The 21,719-nt window shown below is 46.1% G+C and overlaps 1 protein-coding gene across 4 annotated transcripts in view; it reads left to right on the top strand.

Moving 5' to 3' along the window:
• The window catches only part of GAPVD1 (GTPase activating protein and VPS9 domains 1), a 72,949-nt gene extending 62,573 nt beyond the window's left edge, over positions 1 to 10,376 (top strand). For all 4 annotated transcript variants that reach the window (XM_067743318.1, XM_067743315.1, XM_067743317.1 and 1 more), the window contains 4 exons: positions 455 to 668; positions 2,864 to 2,936; positions 4,208 to 4,405; positions 6,350 to 10,376. In XM_067743318.1, coding sequence (XP_067599419.1) covers positions 455 to 668; positions 2,864 to 2,936; positions 4,208 to 4,405; positions 6,350 to 6,490 — 626 coding nt within the window. In that variant the 3' untranslated portion in view covers positions 6,491 to 10,376. The remainder of the gene's footprint in view (positions 1 to 454; positions 669 to 2,863; positions 2,937 to 4,207; positions 4,406 to 6,349) is intronic.
• The last annotated feature ends 11,343 nt before the right edge of the window (positions 10,377 to 21,719 follow it).

The raw sequence follows: 21,719 nt of genomic DNA, 5'->3' as shown, positions 1-21,719 counted from the left end.
GTATGTTATTGGGAAGATTTGGGAATTTTTCTTTTGCTGCTTTTTTTGAGTACCTACCTGTCTAAGAGAAGTTCCTTAAATTTGCAATTATTTCTTAGTTATTAAACCCTGATGTCAAACCAATAAATTCCATGTTTATCCTGGATTGAATATCTATAGTTTATTAAAAAGTTGGGAGAGGGCTTCCCTGGTGGCGCAGTGGTTGAGAGTCTGCCTGCCGATGCAGGGGACACGGGCTCGTGCCCCGGTCCGGGAAGATCCCACATGCCGCAGAGCGGCTGGGCCCGTGAGCCACGGCCACTGAGCCTGCGCGTCCAGAGGCTGTGCTCCACAACGGGAGAGGCCACAACAGTGAGAGGCCCGCGTACCGCAAAAAAAAAAAAAGAATTCTAATAATTTCGTATTTGAAATTATTCAAATACTGTATTTTAAAAATTATTATTTTGCATTGGAGACTTTCAGAAACTCACAGCAGCTGATGATAAAACTGCTCAGGTGGAAGATTTTCTGCAGTTCCTGTATGGCGCCATGGCCCAGGATGTCATATGGCAGAATGCGAGTGAGGAGCAGCTTCAGGATGCCCAGCTCGCCATTGAGCGAAGTGTGATGAATCGGATCTTCAAACTTGCCTTCTACCCTAATCAGGACGGGGACATACTCCGTGACCAGTGAGTGCTTCTAAGTGTAACGGCCTGTGTTGGACTAAGTAGCAATACACCAGCCAACCCCATTATTTTAGACAAGCTATACGTGAGACTTAGTGTCTGAGTAGTGAAGGAAAAAATACATGTTACCTTTTTTCACCTATCAGAGTTACCAGAAAGAATGAAAATACTCTGTTTTCAGAGATGTGGGGAATCAGGCTGGAGGGTGTATAAATTGGTACGGCCTTTGTGGAAGGCACTGCTGTTTACTCTGTCTCAGCTGTTCTTCCCTTCTTTCTTCTCCCTACTCTTATCCTTCAGATCTTCACTCAGACATCACTTCCTCGGGGAAACGTTTCCTGGCCTTTCTGACTAGGTTAAACGCCCTGTCAGCCCTCCCTCAGGCCTGGATACCTTCCTTTAGCACCTGCCACAGTTGCGGTTTTACATCTGTTGGAGGCATGGTTTCTCAAGCTGGCACTACTGACATTTGGGGCCAGATAATTCTCTGGAGTGGGAGGCTGTCCTGTGCATTGTAGGACATTTATCAGCATCTCTGGCCTCTACATGCTACAGGCCAGTAGTACCCTGCCAGGTGTGAGAACCAAGGGTGTCTCCAGACATTGCCAGATGTCCCTTGGGGGCAGAATCGCCCCTGTTCCTGGCCACTGGTTTGTGTGATCGATTGATGAATGCCTGTATCCCCCACTGGATTGTTCCCTTTGTGAGAGCAGCAGCATAGTGCTTTTATTCATCACTCCATCAGGGCATCCAGCACAGTGCGTGACTTCTATTATACTATATGCTTATTATTTGTTTGGAATGAAAAGTTATATATTTGAAAATCAGAATATCTGGAATTGTATGGTATATGAATTATATCTCAATAAAGCCTATTCTTAAAAGTAAACCTAAAAAAATTAATCTTGAAAAAAAAATCTGGAATGATAACAGTGGTTATTTTGGGGTAATGAGGCTATGGATGACTTAGCTTTTTTTTTTTCCTCTTCTGCATTTTCTTGACCACCGCTTTACTATGCTGTTTCTGCCCCAAGCATGTTGAGATGGCCACCGTGCCCCCCAGCAGTGACATGGGCTCTCTCTGTGGGCAACTCTCAAGGGCCCATGTAATAGGGTGGGGCATTGGTTGTTTCCATAAGATTTTTTTTTTCATGGAAATTTTACAATATTGTATGTACATTTGAGAAAGTTCACTTTCCTGTGGGTGGGTTAGGCTTATTCCAACCTGCCTCTCTCGCTTGTTCATAGTCTCAGAGGCTTTTTACCCCTCCCCAAGTTTCTGTGTGGAATTTGCCAAATGGGCCCTGTTTTCTTTCCAGAGCACCAGTTTTTGGCTTCCACAGTGGGATGAGGAATGGGGACATTCAAACTGTACTTACTGCAAAGAGCACCTTTGAAGCAGGTTCTTCCTACCCTCTCTTGCGTGGTGTTTCTGTGGGTTTGTAGAGTGGAGAGTTAATCCTGTTCTGGAAAGAACACTCGAAGTCAGGAAAGCTGGGTTTAGTCTCTGCTCCTAACCACTGTGTGGCCTTAGGCAAATCCTTCTCCTTTTTTTTTTTTTTGCGGTACGCGGGCCTCTCCCACCGCGGAGCACAGGCTCTGGTCACACAGGCTCAGCGGCCATGGCTCACGGGCCCAGCCGCCCCGCGGCACGTGGGATCCTCCCGGACAGGGGCACGAACCCGCATCCGCCGCATCAGCAGGCGGACTCCCAACCACTGCGCCACCAGGGAAGCCCCCTTCTCCTTTTTAAGCCTACTTATTGTCATCTCTGAAATGAGAGGTGGAGTGTCCTCAGAGTCCCTTGTCTAAGCATCTCTGATCTTTGGTTTCTGACCCCTGATCCCTCTACTTCCTCTTGGCCTATTTACCAATTAGTTGTCCAATTAGCTTCTAGACTAAGGGCTCCTCTGCTTTCTCCCTTGGAATGCTGTCCTAGTCCAGGAAAGGAGGGCTTCTTTACTCTTCTCCCTGCATCCCCCTGGCTTACTCAGCATTTCTAAGCAGATCCTAAATAGATTTTTTTTTTGACAAGACAGAGTACTTACAGCTAAGAGATAGTCTCAACTGTATTTGTAATCTGTATCTAGAAGTAAGTTTAAAACGTTTTAAATGTTTTGAAAAACATCAATTATGACTATCGGTGTACCTTATTTTCTGAAATATATATTTACTTATGTATTTTTTGGGGTTTTCAGAGTTCTTCATGAACATATTCAGAGATTGTCTAAAGTAGTGACTGCAAATCACAGAGCTCTTCAGATACCAGAGGTAATACAGGTTTATATAGTGTGGGTGGTATTATTTAATTAAAAATTGCTTGGTATACCATGTGCATGTTACCAGTTTTTCAAGGAAGCAGAATGTAATAAGTTGTACAACACCACTTGCACTAGATGCAATTTGGTCTAACTGTAAAGTTCTCAAAGGTCCTTCCACGGATTAAAATTCCCTGGCATGGGAAGGGACCTTAGTAGTGGAGAGGAGGGAGGGCCAGCATGGAGGAGGCCCTGCCCTGACGCCAGCCCCTGCAGACGGGTCTTCCTGTCCATAGCTCTGCTCCTCCTGGGGCAGCAGTGCTCTGCACTGATGCTTTTATAGTCACGTTTCTGCAGGAAAGTCCCATATGAAGAAGGGATCCGGTGGTACTTCAAAGAGTGTGAAAACTACTGTCCAGGAGAGGGAATTGAATCTGAATGTGACCTCAAAATTACCTTTTAGTTATTTATATTAGCATTTTTATCTGTCATACAACTCTTACAAACTCTGAAAATAGGAACGTTTTAGGTATACGAGTTTTCTGGTGGTTTTATTAAAATCCAAACATGAAGGGGACTTCCCTGGCAGTCCAGTGGTTAAGACTCTGTGCTCCCAGTGCAGGGGGCACGGGTTCATCCCTGATCAGGAAACTAAAATCCTGCATGCCGCATGGCGTGGCCAAAAAATAATAATAATAAAATCCAAACATAAATTGGCATAAAATTTTTAATTGTCTTCGATTTCTAGAACTACTGCAACAAAGGTACATATTAATTTTTAAAGTATCTTAAAAGTAGCTTGTTTGTGCTTTTGGAATCAGCTACAATACAGAGATAAGTTCCATTCTAGCTCTTTAAGAAAGATAAACGTTTGAAATTTTATGAGTTCTAGGTTCTGTGTTATCATATGCCTCTATTAATATATATCTGGGTGGTTTTTTTGTGGGGGGCCATGCCCGGGGCTTGCGGGATCTTAGTTCCCCAACCAGGGATCAAGCCCAGGCCCGTGGCAGTGAGAGCACAGAGTCCTAACCAATGGACTGCCAGGGAATTCCCTTGGGTGGTTTTATCTTAAAATGCAAAGCAAATAATTTAAAAGTTTAAAAGTTAAGCTTCGATCCTAAGCGGGAGGACGGGGAGGAATCGCGATTTGGTTTTACTGGAAAAAGGGAAAGGCAACAGCCTTACCCTTCGGCCTCCTGATGTGGAGGTCGCTCTGTTCGCTGCACGTAGTTGCCGCTTGATCCAAGATCTGTCTAACTGTCTCTGTGTTGTCTCACTTAGGTTTATCTTCGGGAGGCACCGTGGCCATCTGCACAGTCAGAAATCAGGACAATAAGTGCTTACAAGACGCCCCGGGACAAAGTGCAGTGCATCCTGAGAATGTGCTCCACGATCATGAACCTCCTGAGCCTGGCCAACGAGGACTCCGTCCCAGGAGCAGATGACTTCGTCCCTGTTTTGGTTTTTGTGTTGATAAAGGTGGGTCCCTCACTACCGTTAGTGAGAATAGTTTATTGGGTGTCCTGAGTCGGGTGGTGCAGATGTCACCAGATGTTAGAGACTTTGGCTCTTTTACAAGTTTCAAGCTCTGTGTTACCCAGAAAGGAAGTATCTAATGTCAAGTTTTGTTCTGTCCAGAAGTTAGGATTTTCAGAAGAAAGGAGGGGAGGACTAGATTGCTAGAACATTTTCAGCTTTTAAAGCAGTACCTGAAGGCCTTGGTTGGAACTCAGATAATTACTGAATGAAAGGATGAATGAGGGCAAGTTCTTTTTATCATGTTTGTTTTTTTAAGTAAATTTATTTATTTGTTTTTGGCTGCGTTGGGTTTTCGTTGCTGCACGTGGGCTTTCTCTAGTTGTGTCGAGTGGGGACTACTCTTCGTTGCGGTGCGTGGGCTTCTCATTGCGGTGGCTTCTCTTGTTGCGGAGCACGGGCTATAGGCGTGCAGGCTTAGTTGCTCCAAGGCATGTGGGATCTTCCCGGACCAGGGCTTGAGCCCGTGTCCCCTGCTGGCAAGCAGATTCTTAACCACTGCGCCACCAGGGAAGCCCTTATCATGTTTTTACCATCTTCTTTCTCATTGAATTCTTCATAGTACTTATCACATAAACTACTACATTTACCAATCATCTTTCTCCTCTTTTAGCCTCATATTTTGTAATTGTACCTTTTTTTTTTTTGCGGTACGCGGGCCTCTCACTGTTGTGGCCTCTCCTGTTGCGGAGCACAGGCTCCAGACGCACAGGCTCAGCGGCCATGGCTCACGGGCCCAGCCACTCTGCGGCATGTGGGATCTTCCCGGACCGGGGCACGAACCCGTGTCCCCTGCATCGGCAGGCGGACTCTCAACCACTGTGCCACCAGGGAAGCCCTACCATATTATTTTTAAAAGTACTGACATTTCTTTTCTTTTTTTGACTTTAAAGTTGCATCATTTAAACGGTTTATTTTGAACATTTTGGTCGGGGGGTGGGGAACCATACGGTTTGGGTGCACACAACCACCAAATAACTGCATCACCCATGTGCTCCAGTCAGCTCAGCCCTCTGTTGATGTCTAAAGTATATTTGACATATAGCTTACTAATTCTTAATGTTTGCAGTATTTCTGCAACCTGAACTCTTATCTCAGAGCCAGAACCTGTAGGATCAATGTGTGATCAGCCTTCATAACTTTTCCTGTTGCCCATTGCTCCTCTCTCTTCCACAGGTGATGTGTTTAGTCTCTAGGCAGAGCCAGTTTAAGCTCCTTTGAAGGAGCAGGGCTTAGCCTGTCCTCCTAACTTAATACACCTGTGTCCTTTCTCTCCACATGAAGGTGAAAAAGCAGGAAAATGTTCTGTGTTACCTCTTGCAGCAGAGGACATACTCTCTTTTTTAGTTCCCTCCCCCGCCCCCCCCCCCCCGCAGCTGATTCTAGCTGGACTTAACGAACCAGATATAACTCAATTTGCCTACAGCATTTCTTTCCTTATCTAACATTCTGAAATCCTGGGATGTTGAGTAAATCCACTGGGATTAGTTCAGCCTCTTTAAGGACCAAGGAGGTCAAGTGCTTTGTTAGGATAGAAAGCTCTAGATAGTTCAGCTAGGATTAGAACCTGAGTAGCCTTTCCAGTACTGTTGCTACTCATAGTAGCTAGGGTTTACAGATTAGTTCCAGAAAGGATTGGGGGGATTATTTTCAAAAAGACTGGTATCTCTCTCTCTTTTTCTTTTTTTTTTGGCTGCGCTGTGCAGCATGTGGGATGTGGGATCTTAGTTCCCTACCCAGGGATCGAACATGTGCCCCCTGCAGTGGAAACATGGAAAAAAGACTAGTATCTCTCTCCACAGAAAAACATTTGAAGATGTTACTGTAAACTATATTTGCAGAGCTATACAGCTGAGTAATTGACTCTTTTATTTTTCACTTCTCTAGGCAAATCCACCCTGTTTGCTGTCCACTGTTCAGTACATCAGTAGCTTTTATGCCAGCTGTCTGTCTGGAGAGGAGTCTTATTGGTGGATGCAGTTCACAGCAGCAGTTGAATTCATTAAGACTATCGATGACCGAAAGTAACCAAGACCAAGGCCCACCAAGGCAGCAGACTGTTAGGGGGGCACACGGATCTCTTAGAAAATGTACCAGCTGCTTTGAAGGCTGAAGATTGTTTTTGTATAATATTGTACAGTGTTGAGACCTTTTAAAACAGATCTTTACTAAACAGATTAATGAGCTAACAAGCAGGTTCTCTTTTCTTTGGGCTCTTTTCCTTTCTGAGTTGCATATTTCATTAATTTCTTGTCCCCAAGTAGAGACTAGTACTGCAAAAAGGGACCACATTTTTCAGGTATTTTGAAATACTGAAAAACAAAACAGAATCTCCTAGAAAATTCCTAGATTTCCGTTTATGGATACCCATTGTTTCTTTTCATTTAAAAAAAAAGAGAGAGAGAGAATAGTACACCTCTTTTAAGGTGCTGTCTAATCTTATATGCATCTAATGGAAGGAAAATACCAGTTGCACTGAGGATTATAATAGTGGTGACATTAGTGGCATTATCTATAAATATACTCACCTAAATTGAAAAGCTAAGAAGTAAATGTAAATATAATATATATTTATATTTGATGTAATATGGACATCTTCAGATTCTAATAAACAAGGAATATTGCTGATAGTAGGTTGTCATGTACCCTCTTGTGAAATGGTTTCCTTGACAAAATTTAAGCTGAGCTTAAAAGCAAAAGGCGAACAAATACACAGAAGTATTTATTAAAGTGTAATACAGTTTATTGAACTTTCTAGGTGTGGAATTTGATGCACAGGGCTGCCTTTGATGAAGGGTGTAGAAATCACTGAGTACATCGCTTAGACATTTCTCACCATGGATGTCTTTGAGCCCGCAGTAGGAGATAGACTCTTTAATTGCCATACATTACATACAAAGGAACAGTAGATATCTAATACGTTCTTGTGGTACTTCTCATCTGAAATGCTAAATATAGTGTAGAAACCCCAAACAGAACTCCTTACAAACCTTTAACTGTAATATATTTTTGATGATGATTCACATTGAATGCACATACCAGGAATTCAGTGAATGTCATTTTATTAAAAACTAATTTGTATTGTCCGCTCTAGTGATACAAGTTTTACTAGTGATAAACTATTTTAATCAACCATACTATTCTTATGGGAAAAAAAATCTATTTTGGCAGGTTTCTGTGCCTTTGTTTCCCTCTTCTGAACAAAAGTATGTGTTTCTGTATTTTGGTTTGATTTTATGTTGATAATTAATCAGGAATGGGTTTTGGTGTCTGAGAAACTGGCCAAGGAAGCCCACCAAAGCTTCAAGCACAAGTCTTATACATAGGTCATCACTGACTGGTTACACTTTTTATGTTTCCTAAACATGTTTAGCTTCTTTTATAAAACTTGGTCCCCTACTTTGAGTCTCTTGTTGCTGGCAGCATTTCCAGGCATTTTTAAGGGAACTGTGGCCAACAGCCTTGAGCAGATGGGTACAGAGGCTGTCTCCTCCCTCTCTCCAGGAACCGTGTGCTCCATTGTTCCTAGAGAAGCTGGGTTTTCTTTATGCCTCGACCTCTTCTTGTTCCTTTATTCTAAAATGCCGAGATAACAAGTTGCATAGGAGTGTGGGATGTGGTTTCTGCCTTTTAGGGGGAGATCAAAATTAAAGTAGTACTAAAAAAATGTCCTGTGAATGTTGGATCAAAAAATCTGTGTTGAGTCATGTACTTCATGGGCTGTAACTGTCAAGCTTGTCTAGGTCTTAGAAGTCAAATCCCATCATAAATACTTGACAAGACAAACTGTCTACCACTATTTCTAAGGCCTAGGGGGAGTTTCGCATTTGACTCAATAAATGTTAAGTCAACAGAAGACTTGGAATAGTTGAAATTCACTGTTTTGGGATTTAACTCATAGGTCAATGAGAGATTTCTCTCCCCCATGATGGTTACTAAATCTAGTCCATGTTGTCACTGTGGAAATAAATATGAAGATGTAGACATTGCACAGGGCTCTTTCCTGTGGCAGAGAAGGTGGTGAGTTTGGGGTGGTGGGTTTGTATTTTGTGGAGGCAGGAGATTGGACTCTGCAGTGGGCTGGAGATTGGGCTTGAGACAGTGTTGAGGGTAGGACCCCAGGGCTTTGGCATCAGAGTTACACCTGAGGCATGTGGTGGCAGAGAAGCACAGCCCAGCTGTCTAAGCTGTTTTCCTCTGGAAACCTGTCAGGAGTGAGGACCACTTCAGCATAGACCATCACTGGTTTAATTTCATGACAGCGTTTATTATAGTGTTGATTTCTGAGTTTAGGAATTGGTAACTTTCTGCATGGCAGTGGTGGGGTGTGAGATAGGGAGTAATTTGATTTTGCTCTTTCAGGAAAGAGGAATAGTTGTTCTTTAGATGTTTCTTATCACACTTCCTCCCGGTACATAGTTTATATGAAGGATTGTGCAAAAGTATAAAATCACATATAGGAAACATTCGGTAGCCACCGATTATTACATGGAATTTACAAAGGTAATAAATGTTAAATGTTCACTGAAATCTTGTGGAATTATGTAATGAAAGATCAGTTTATATTTTGTATTAATACTCTGCTTCTGGAGACAAGTAATAGAAATACAGATTGAAGATTGTCCTTGTAAAATTATTATTTTTTAAATCTAGTAAACATTTTGTTTTCTTTCTCTACTTTAGGTCAAATCTCAGCCACAGTTACTGATTTCTCCTGCTTTTTCTTTTTAAAAACCTGCTTAGGAAAGCCTTTTTTATACAGATATGAAATTGCTGTAAGAGGATTAGGCTTTGTGAAGGGTCGAAAATAGATGTGGATGTGATGCATGGTTTTTCTTTCCCTGTTGTGTCCTGGAAGCCTTTAATGTAGACTTTCAACATACATGTTCCTGAGATGCATAAGTGAGAGAACAAAAACCCGCGCCAGACCGTGAGGAGGCCACGTTCTGGCCACGAGAAGCTGTAGCTGACTGCGTGCCAGTCGGCACCGTTTCCCCATTGCCTACCATGGGAATTCCATGGGCCAAGTGAAGGTCGATGTTGTGAAGTTGTAACACTTCCTCTCTCCGATGAGATTGAGTGTGAAAAAGGAAGGTAGGAAACACTTGCTCAAAATTGTTAATGGATTGCATAGCAGTGATAGAAACGTTAGTGGACTCAGCTTCCTCCATTTATGTGTGTCCTAGACTTTCTCTTCCCTCCCCATTCCTGCTTTATTTCTTAAGGAAAAGTCTGCCCTCTTTTTAGTTCTTTTGACTCTAGTAAGTTTATCCTATGTGTAATGGCCATACTTTGGGGGGCGGGAGGGTGGGAATCAGAAACAGTCTTGAAGCTCAAAGAATTTTCTGTGAGTAGATGAATAGTGATGAGCTATTTGAGATCCTTTGAATGCCAAAATGCTTGAGAATGTTGCCAGATTAATAGTCATTTAATATATTTTATAGTGTAGGTTACCCAAGGAGTAAGGGTGACCGGGAATAGCTTTATTACTCTTGAGAATACTTGGAGAAAGGAAGATGCAGTTTGCTTCAGCATCAAGGTGGGTGCAGTTGAGCTGTGGGGTCACCACGGAGCTGCGTGTCCTACAGGCCTGTGCTCAGCGCAGGTTAACTTCATGAGAGAGGAAGTCCTCTACACTTGGTTAATGGCAGACAGCGTGGGCAGGGGCCACACGCCTTAAGAATTCACCTCTGCTGAGTTGATATCCTGTCTTGTCTACTGTATTCTTGTGCTTCACCTGTATTCAATAGCTCTGTACTGCCTCCTCTCGAAACTGATAAAACCTTATATAAGCCTCAGTTAACGAGCTTGCACCATCTTGTATATGTACAGGAAACCCATCATGTCTCCTAATGTGATTACTCATGTATGATATCATTGTGTAAAATTGATTAAAAAAGGGAGAGCAGTTGAATTCATTGGGTTTTTATGTTTCCATCATCTATTTTGTATTCAGAAGCGTTTCTGAAAATTTCTTTGACTTCTCAGATATTACTGATGTTCTCCATGAATTCACACCTGTCTTTTTCATCTGAACATCTAAGGGTATTTGTGAAGTGCAGTACAGGAAGGAATTAGAATCATCCAGCAGTTCCTAAAGAGATGGTGAACGTTTACTCTTTTAACCCGGTTCCCGTCTGACCCCTGTATCTGGTAGCTGTTCATCAGCCCTAGTTCTGAGCGCAGAAGTTTAAATCACGGTGGTCACCGAAGCCCATATTAATCTCAGCTGAGGGGAGTTTCTGTTAGCAAGGAGCCCTTGTATCGGAGGCAAGCTCACTCCACTCGCTGGTGGAAAGGCGCTTTCCCCATATTGATTGCACTTCATTTGGAAGGGAACACTTAAAAATTGGATTAGGGCTCAGTTTTCATTCAGTCTGTTCAGTATTAAAATTAATACTGTGACTTGCCTAGAACTGAAAATAGAATTCAACGTTTCTTGCCAACTTGGAATTACCTATGTCACCTGGACTCTTGTTATATTTGTGCCCACTCAACACTCTAAGTAACTGTCTCTGCAGCTTTTCCCAGAGGATGCAGAGCTAGTGATGGTGTTTAGCTAGGCCTCCCTGCAGTGCTGCCTGGAATACGTGAAATCAGGACGGAAGCTCCTCCTGGCTGTAATGTGTCCTCTACCTAGAGATTTAAGTATTCATTGAAAAGCTTTTGCTTCAGTCGTTTCATTCCAGAAGAATCCTACTCCATCTTCTTAGGATATCAAAATGCAGTACATAGACTTTTAAAAAAATTGATCGAAGAGGCTGGAAAATCTCTGGTTGTGGGGATCCAGCAAACATCTTTCACATTTTGTGCTAAAATGGAAAAAGCTCTCAGTTCCCAGTCACCGAACCTGCTGTAGACAGTGCACATGAAAACCATGGTAATCTTATCTCTGTTAACTAGGAATTCAGCATATTGCTGGCCAAAAACATTAAATTTTATGCTCCTGTGAAAAAAAGTATCCAGTGTGATTTTTTAAAATAGAACATTTCATTTCAGCTCTCCTTAGCCCTCCTAGTTTGTAGTTTTGACAAAACTTTTGTTACCAAGGCTGTTGGTTAATATACATAACTGCTGATGTTTCATATCAATAATTCCTGGTGAATTCAGTCAAGGGATCTATCTGATCTGACTCACTCTGACCAAATGGATTATAACCTTTGGGGGTGGCACCCGAAACAGGTCCATTATTAAGTGCCCTAGGGAGTTCTAGAAACCAGTGTTTTCCAGACTTCACTGTTGAGAATCATCTGGTACTCTTGGTAAATCAGAACCCATAGGGGATGGGACAGGAATCTTTCAACAAGTACTCCAGGTGACTTATTCTCACGGAAGTTTAAGGAGCACCGTGAGTCAGCATTTCACGAAGTATGGACCAGTGGACCACCTGCACCGTCCACCTGGGGATGATAAACTGCCAACTCATTATCCCACCCCAGGCCCATTGAATCAATTTTGGGAGAAAAGCCTGGGAAAAAAATCTGCAGGCCTAGCAAACTCCCCTTCCGACTCTGATGCTCACTAAAATTTGTGATCTGTGAAAAAGGTGTTCAATTGCTAAAGACTTAGCTCCACGTCCCTAAGGGGTCTGAGGGAGGAAGTCCCTTTTAAAGGATAAAGGACCTGGCATCCAGTCCATATCCTTTAATGACAGTTTTTTTTTTTAATTTGCTTAAATCTAAGTATTATCTGTATTGATAATCTGTCTGGTTATGTAAAAACTTTCTTTCCCAAACCTCAAACTGCTAAACATCTGATGATCTTGGTGTTCAAATTTCTGTATGAAAACTTATTTGTCTAATCTTCCTCATTGTTTTAGCTTTTAACGTGGCTGTTTCATTTCTGTTGTGTTTAGTTTCCATTCATAAGTGGTGTCCCATGTAAAATAACAGCATTGGTTCCAGCAGCCTCTGGCCTCCAAGTGGACTTTTGCCCCCAAAGGGCAGCCTGGCCTGCCCCCTGCTGAAAGTGAGAGAACCTGTAAGCAGCGAGCTTCCCCTCCTATTTCTGGTCCCCTCAGTCGCTATGTGGGTTCCAACTCCTCCCTCTTGCCTGCTCACTTTTTGATCAGTAACAATCCCTGTTTTCCGTGTTGTGGCTGTGATGGTGACAGTTGAGGCTGAGTCTGCTGCAGCTTAGGGGTAGCAAGCTGGGAGTGAGGAGGAAAACTGGAAGGAGGTGCGTGCATAAGAAAATAACAGGCGATAGGAAGGGGAGGTGCTAAGGCCATCCTCCTAGCACAGTGTCACAGTGATGCCCAGAAACACCTCCTCCACAGCAAAACTGGGCCACACCAATGAGACTAGAGAAATGTTTTCCCTTTCTGGATCACTCTTGCCACTTACTGGAAAGCCATAGGTTTCAAGTGGTGTGTGGTTGTAATACCAGGTCCAGGGGCCTGAAGACAGTTCTAATCTTAGATCTGCCACTAACCAGGTCTAAGGCAAGTGAAAACCTCTTTGAAGGGCTTTTTCTGAGTTGGGCTTTATTACCTTAGTGATCCTGGACATCCAGTCTTGGTGAATATATATGTATATATGTACATATACATATGGATGTATGAATATGTATATATATGCATATATGTACGTGTATACCTGTGTGTATATACACACACGTGTATATGTGTGTGTGTATATATATACACACACACACATATATGGTTTTGAAATATTTCTCCCATGCTATCATTTAACTGAGCATTTAACTGAGGGATGTAGTAAACTGCAGTGACACTGCACAAGTTGCCAGAAGGACCATGGGTGTTTGGAAGCCCTGATGGGAGAGGCTGCCCAGTGAGCTGACTCAGGGAGGGACTTGAGACTCCAGCCAGTGAACACAAATTTAGGCACCAAGCTTCTTTCTAATCTGGTTTAATGAACTTGAATCAGGACTGATGTATTTTTTTTTTACATCTTTATTAGAGTATAATTGCTTTACAATGGTGTGTTAGTTTCTACTTCATAACAAAGTGAATCAGTTATACATATACATATGTTCCCATATTTCTTCCCTCTTCCGTCTCCCTCCCTCCCACCCTCCCTTTCCCACCCCTCCAGGCGGTCACAAAGCACCGAGCTGATCTCCCTGTGCTATGCGGCTGCTTCCCACTAGCTATCTGTTTTACATTTGGTAGTGTATATATGTCCATACCTCTCTCTTGCTTTGTCACAGCTTACCCTTCCCCCTCCCCATATCCTCAAGTCCATTCTCTAGTAGGTCTGTGTCTTTATTCCTGTCTTACCCCTAGGTTCTTCATGACATCATACCCTGAGAAAGCCATAATTCAAAAAGAGTCATGTACCAAAATGTTCATTGCAGCTCTATTTACAATAGCCCGGAGATGGAAACAACCTAAGTGTCCATCATTGGATGAATGGATAAAGAAGATGCGGCACATATATACAATGGAATATTACTCAGCCATAAAAAGAAACGAAATTGAGCTATTTGTAGTGAGGTGGATAGACCTAGAGTCTGTCATACAGAGTGAAGTAAGTCAGAAAGAGAAAGACAAATACCATATGCTAACACATACATATAGAATTTAAGAAAAAGAAAAAGGACTGATGTATTACTGGTGACAAGACACAGGCTGGGTAACCCTGGAGTAGCACTCCTCCCCGACAGCAGCCAGCGGAGCACAGGGGCAGCACTGGCTCTGCCTCAAGATATCCCAGGAACACACGAAACACCTGTGAGCACAGAAACCACTCCACCTGTTTTTAACTAAAAGGTTCCCTTGTGCGCTTAAGTCTGTGCTGCTGTGATCATGAATAATAAAAACAGTGACACAGTTTCTGAAACTTCCCTTTATATTGTTGACTGAAAAACAAAAACCACAGCATGAGAGCTGTGAGTCCAGTTTTGTTTGGGGACTTACTAGGGAGACAGCTCTCAAATAGCTCTGAGGAACTGCTCTGAAGAGTAAGGGCAAGGTCCGTATATGTATGATTTTGGTGGACCAAGCACACATCTCGGTAGAAGGTTGCCGCTAGTCAGGAAAAGTGAATGTGTCCATCAATGATTTTAGTGCTTTTCTAGGTATGAGAAGGTGCAAGAAATTGGGTTCATAAACTTTTCTCCTGAAACTACCTGAAGGCCTGTTCTGCCAGTTTTCCTAGAGCACAGAGTGCCTCATTCCTGATCTCCACCCTGAAATCCTTTCAGGGCTGTGTTGAAGGTCAGCGACTGCAGTGGCTAGTGACCTAATTATAGAAACAGATGGCGAGTGACTTTTTAGTTGTCAGTACCCTTCTGGATTTGGATATTTCAATCCTTAAGTGCCCTACCCCATCCCTCTTCTCCTGTTCCTCACTGCCCCCAATCCCTGGATCGCTCACGCCCCCTGGAGAGCCTACTGAGGAAGCATCTCCAGTGTGCTCACTACCACAGCTTTTTCTCACCTCCATTATCACAATGACCCCCCTGACTGGTTTCCATGCCTCCCTTCCCCCACCCCTTACCCCTTCCTCCTAGAGTTAGTCAAGTCTGATCAGATTCCTCTTCTGCCCAAAAGCTTTTCTTTCCTATTTTGTTTCCAATCTGGATTTTCATCCTATGCCTCTGTCCCTTCTTCCCCTCCAGCTCCACTCTTACCCCTCAAACCTCTCATCTTTACCCCAAAGTAAATCATGCTTTGCCTGCATCAGCTACAAATTGGCACTTGCTGTCTGCCTCTACAAGGATCAGATTACGAGCCGCTGCCGCTGCTGACCTTCAACACCACCTGAAAGGAGTTCAGGGTGGAGGTCAGAAATGAGGCACTCTGCGCTCTGGGAAAAAACTGGCAGAACAGGTCTTCAGATAGTTAGATATTTTCAGGAGATGATTTTATGAGCCCAATTCTTGTATCTCCTCGTATCTAGAAAAGCACTAAAATCCTTCCTGGTGACGTCTGCTCGTGACTAGTAGTAACCTTCACTAGAGACTAGCAGAAACCTGCAAAAAATACGTGCCTGACTGCATTCACTCCCCCTTCACCAAAATCACATATATACTGACCTTCCCCCCTACATCTTTGGAGCAGTTTCTCAGAGCTATCTGAAATGCTGTCTCCCGGGCCATGGTCCTCATTTTGCCCCAAATAAAACTTAACTCACAACTCTCACGTTGTGCTTTTTTTTTTTTTCCGGTTGACACCTGCCTCTGAGCCTCCGGCTTTGCTGACACCTCTGGTTCCAACACTCTCCCTAACTACCTTCTCCTCCAGCCTCCAATAGCTCCCTGGGGAGGAAGACTCCCCAGATTCCGCCATCCTTCCCGTTCTCTCCAAGTAGGCTCATCCCCTCTACACTTCTCTACAACGTAGTGCTCTCTCTGGAGCCTGTGCTCTCTTTGGGGACGTCCTACTCCAAATGGCAGGTGTCCCCAAATGTCTGCAGACGGGGGTGGGTGAGAAGCCAGACAGTAGCCCTTGGATCAAGGATTCCGCTCTCTTTTCCTCCCCAATTCGGCCCCTGCTGGGACAGGGGCTCTCCCTCCCCTACCTTCATGTGGTCCGGGGCCGGGAGCTCTTCATGTCCTCAGGGAAGAAGACACTGCACCCCAAGGCCTCCATCTCCACCGGGGAGTTGGAGGTGGGTGCAGCCTCGCGGCAGCCCCTCCCCGCCGCTCGCGCGTGTGTCCAGCCCGGGCTCCCTCCCGCGGGCCGCCGCCCGGCTGGGACCACGCACCCCCCCGTGGGAGAGGACGGGTCACCGAGGTGGTCCCTGCCCAGACCCGAGCTGGATAAGGAGCGCGGCACCCAGCGAAGTGCGGGCACAGCGGCGCCAAGTCCCTGGCGGCGGGGAGCTTGGGGTGGGGGTGGGGGTGGGGTCAGGCTGGCCGCCCAGGATGCCCGGGTTGTCCAGCTCCAGCCGGCCCGCAGGTCTGGAGACTGCAGGACCCTTGGCGGGGCCTCGGCGGCTCCTTCTGCGTCCTGTGTTGCGCTCGGGGCCGCAGGCTGCCCCCGGGGAGCCGGGGCTGGGGTCATGCCCTTCCTACCCCTCTTAGCAGTCCAGATCCCGGCGCCAGGTGGGGACCGAGGATATGCCACACTGTCGCCTGTCCGGTGTCTGCTCCACGCCCCTTATGAAGCACGGGGCTGGGATGGAGGATCCCAGGTGCCCTGTGGAGCCCGGCTGCAGCAGCCCTGAATCAGGCCACGTGCGGTTGTCTGTTTAAACTGCCTCCCCATCCTCTTTGTTCCGCAGGCGGGGGTTAATCCTACTCTGTGGAGAAGTAGGATTAATTATTATCCCTATTTATTTATTACTTTAGGTGGAGTCTACAAACTGGTGTCCTCTGGGGGCAACAGTACCATGTTCAGTAGGAAATCCTGGGATTTGAACCCAGGGCAGCATGGGTTCTTCCCCAGGGGCATCCCAGAGGTCCCAGTGGTGGTGAGAGAGGGCTGTGGCCGGACCTTGCTGTTCCCTGAGTTGACGTCTGGACTGGCCGGTTTCGAGGCCCCTGCTTTGCTGTTGCTTGGGTGACATCTTGTGGACAAGGACGGGTACAAACCATTGGTGACAAAGGCTGTGGCGTGAAGGCCCCTCTCAGGCCTCTCTGGACGAGGCGTCAGACTCCTGGACCCAGAAGCCCCAACCAGCCCCCCTTAATCGGGCCTTTCACTGAACTCTTTACTAGGACAGCTCTAGGTGGACCCCAAGACTCACCTGTGTCCCCTGCTCTAGATACACAAATATACCAGGTTTGTCTTGGCCCACCCCTTGTTGGGGCAAATAATAACCATTATTATAACAACCTAATGACAAGGTTATTATTCCCATTTTACAGATGAGACATCAGCCCCGAGTCACATAGTCAATGAGTCACCAAGGCAGGACTTGAGCCCAGCTCTGTCAGGCTCCAGCGCCTCGCCGGACACAGGGCTGAGAACTGCGGGGGTCCTTGCACCCCACTCTCCAGGTGGGTGCTGCTGAGGGGGAACGTATTATTGGTCACAGGAATGCCTTGAGTTTGGGGACCGTTTTCAGGTGCCAGGCACAGAGCTGTGTGATTTACACGTCTCCTCACAGAACCCTCACCTGTGAGCCCCATGTTACCGATGAGGAATCTGAGGCTCAGAGAGGTGAAGTGGCTCTTCCAAAGCCACACAGAAAATAAATGGCAGAGTCAGGGTCTGATTCAGGTCTAGAGGATTCCTGAGTCCTTATTGTTAGCTACTGTGCTTCTTTGCAACATAGCATCCTCATAGGACTATGGGAGAATCATATAAAGCGGGAGTGGACGGAGCTTTGCAAACGGCGCCCCTGATGGTGCATTACTATCCTGATCCTGGTGTGCACTTCCCCTTGTGTGTGTGAGCCCCTTGAGGGCAGGGCTGGACGCCTATGGTATCCCGGTACCCAGCATGGAGCCTGGCACCCAGTGGGCACCAGCAGTTGGACAGAATTTGAATCTCGGGAGCAGGGAAGGCCCACTTCCCCACCCACCCCTACATGGCCCAGGTCCACTTCCTAGTGTTCAAGGCCAAGGCAAGGATAGTCAGTCTCTACCTCCTGATTCACTTCATCCAGAGGAAGGGGTGACCTTGTCTTCCTCCTTTGTTGTAATAGGCTGGCACCTGGACTCCCACGCAGGGCCCAGAGGGAGAGGGCTTTGTTGCCGGAGATCCCTCGCGGCCCCGGAGAAAGCAGCAGGGCAGGCGGAATATGAATGTGCCTGTGAACGCAGAGGAACAGATGAGAGAGAGCCTCCAGGTGACTGGGTGGAGAGGACCCACCGGGGCAGCCGCCTCCTCTCTGCGCACAGATTGAGCCCGTGATGAAGATGAATGGAAACCCCTTTGCTGGAAAATGTGGAGGCAATCAAGACGGCTACCTGTGCCGAAGGGCCCTCCCACCAGCTCCGCGCAGGGAAATGTTAGGATTTGGAATTTCAGCTCCAGCCACGTGGTTAGCACAGAAAGCCGGCAGAACTCATGATAAGGAGCCCCAATTACAGGCTAGATGATACAGGATGCCCGTTAGCTTGGCAGGAGTGTGTGGACTCAAACAGTGGCTGCAGGTGGGTGTCAGGCAGCCCCTGCAAACAGACGACACCTTACACAAAGAAAGGCAGCCCGCATGGGTGAGGACCCTGGCCCCCGCGTGGACCCCTCAACGAGGCGGTCGTCACGACCAGAAGCCTTTCCTGAGAGCAGCTTTGGGGTTTTAAAGTCTGGATGAGGGTGAAGCGGGGAGATGATTTTGTGGGTTATCTAGCATTTGCTGATGAAAACAAACCGAACTTGTAGCTTCCAAATTCCACACTGGGAGGCAGGGCTGATGAGGACACTGTGTCTTCATCTTTCCGTGCTGAAAAATCCCAATTTTTCTCAATTTGTCCACTGCAGAGCAATGTGTGATCATTCGGTCTCATGCACCTTGGACCAGGAAGAAAGGTTTGCCTGGTGTATTAATATTGTCGACCAGATTGCAGGGGGCATGTTTAACTCACTTCAGGTGCTCTAGAAGCATTCGCACAATGGATCAGCTAATTACAAATCATGCCTATTTATTCATTAAACAGGGCCTGGGGGAAATTCAAAGAGGCAACACTGTCTTCACTTCATTCAATTTGCAGTCTGTGATTAAACGGAACACAGCTGCAAGACTCCAGAAATGCTGCCTAATATCCACCTTTTTCCTGGTTCAGACGGACCCCTTCTCTGGGGGCCATTTCCACCCTGAGGTGGGGCCTTGTCATCATTGCTCAGCTCTTCAGACGCTCACCGGCTGCTTGTGACTCCGGGCAAGTCCCAGCACGAGCCCATGACTCAGTTTCCTCATCTGTAAAGTGGGTTCGTGATCTTCTGGCTGTCGGGATGGGTGTTCAGTGGCTCTTCCAGGCCTCAGCCAGTAGCTGGATGGTGAGGGTTCCTTCCCTGCCCTCCTCCTCTGCCCCCTACGTTCCTGGGCTGTCATTAAGAAGCAGGCCCCAGGGTCACCCAGACAGCCCTTGACAAGGAAAATCTGTCTGCTGCTACCCTGGGGACCCAGCACAGAGCCCAGCACCCAGGGACTGCTTGTTCAGCGCTGGATGGGACTGGCCTGATGTCTCCCGTCCATGACCCTGGGCATCCAGGTGTCCCTCTGGACCGTCTCAGTTTGCCCAGGGCTGTGGGCTTTCCTGGGATGTGGGGTTTTTGAACTAAAACAGGGACAGTCAGTCACTCTGCTCTCAGAGCCCCCATGAAACTCTCCTTTTCCAAGTTCCCTAAAATAAACAAAAACTTGAGCTAACTTTACCTTTGAGCCTTGCAAACGTCTGGGAGGCCCAAGAGTTATTTACTATCATCAGTAAATTATAAGAACCAAACAGCCAACATTTGCTTAGCGTTTTCTAATCCACAGACTGCTTTTAATTTACAGGATGAGAGTTTCAGGGCTTCCTTTCCATTTACTCAGTGTCTGTGGACTGAGCCCCCAGGGCTGATATGGGAGATAGGACTTCAGGAGCTGAGGCAGAAGCACGCTGGTCCTCTGTGAGGCTGCGGAGCCAGCAGCTTCTTGGATTCTGTGACCCTCAGCTCAGGTCACGTTTCTGTCCCTCCCTCCTGCCTCCGTTAGAGGCTTCCACATCTAGAAAGTATCCCTAGCCAGGAAGTAGAATATTAGCCTGAACCCTATGAAAGTACCCTTTTAGTGGAGCCCCAAAAGTCAAATATTAGCATTTTCATATGGTTCAGCCTAAGAGAGTAGTGGTGAAGTTCAGGCCATGATGCAACTTGAGACAACTTACTTAATTTTTCTGAGCTTCAGTTTCTCATCTGAAAAGTGGGGCTCTTACTAAGTTCCTACATCCCAGTGTTGCTGTTGGAATTACACAAGATCATCCATGTATGGCACTTCAGTAATGCCTGGCACATAGTAGGTGCCCTCTGAATTAGAGCTTTTATTTTCAGACTGTATCTGTCATGTCGTTCATCTTTCTGAGTTGCCTGTGGTCAACCACGCAGCAGGCGCCTGACAAATGTTGATTGAATGAAGGAGTGGAAGTAAATGCGGCTCCCTCCGCTGGTGTTTCCCAAATGACCTTGAACTCAGATAGGCTGCTTCCCCCTCCGCCAAGCAAGGGGCTCTTCCTCTGCCCTCCACCTTCTCTTGTGGCCTCTCTGTAAAGCACCCTGTTTCCCCCCTCACACCCCATGGCTCCCTGCGGGGGGTACTGATGGGTTGCAAGACATGTTTCCATCCCCCCTATGGTTTCTAAAACATACAAATCATTCTGGCTGCACTTCTGTGTTTCATTACAAGGAATGCACATTTGAAAACAACAGAGGGTGAGGTTTAAAAGCAACATGAAATTTTTATTACATATATCTCCAAATCTGCCATTAGGCCTGTCCCCGCAGTGTTATTGACCTTGATTCTTTCTCATTTGCATCCTGCATTTTTCATCCTTTGGAATATGGTGTTTTGGGACTTCTCCATCATTAAGTGGATTTACAGCAATTTCCCTGTGTGTTTTCTCCAAGGGATTCTGTTATGAGATGCACATTAAATCTCCATTAATACCTCATTATCCGACTGATAAGATTACCATGATAATGAGGCAGAAATTCTAATTGTTTCACATCTTATTGTGCCTTCCATTTAATCCTTTACTCTACCTGGAAGTTGGTCACGAGCTGGTGAGCACCAGGCAGAAAAAGACTTCCCAAATGGAGGACCGGAGGCTGGGATCATCGTGATCTATAGTGATTGAGAGAAAGAAAGGAGGTAGAATAGTGTTTAAATGAAGTTCCTGGGCCAGAAGTTTGGCGGTGGAAAAGCCATCTGGGGTGGACCTAGTTGGATTGACAGAGCTCCTCTGCTCCAGGTCCAATACACACTCACACACATGCACATGGATGCACACGGACACATGTGCACATACAGACATGTGCTTAGACATACGTGCATGCACTCACACACACATAACCACTCACACGTGTGCACGTAGGACACACACACACACACACACACACACACACACACACACACACACACAGGCCCATACTCCGAGTTCAAAAGAGCCCAGCCTCTTGACCTCACGTTCCATTTTCCTACTGGCCTGGACCCCCTTCCAGTCCATCCCTTACTCTGGAGCTTTCTGTGAGCCTGCCTTCCAGACAGATGAGCTAATTTGACAGAGTCAGAAGCACGAGGCCAGAAGACACTGGGGGAGGAGGAGGGAGGGACAGAGACAGGGGGAGAAGAGGCCTCTTCAAGGGAGAGCCTACCTAGGACCCCATGTGAGGGCTGCTCACCCCAGGGCATCTCCTGGC

The sequence above is a fragment of the Pseudorca crassidens genome, chromosome 7 (genome assembly GCF_039906515.1).
Source record: "Pseudorca crassidens isolate mPseCra1 chromosome 7, mPseCra1.hap1, whole genome shotgun sequence".
NCBI lineage: Eukaryota > Metazoa > Chordata > Mammalia > Artiodactyla > Delphinidae > Pseudorca > Pseudorca crassidens.
This window is presented reverse-complemented; position numbering and strand designations above follow the sequence as displayed.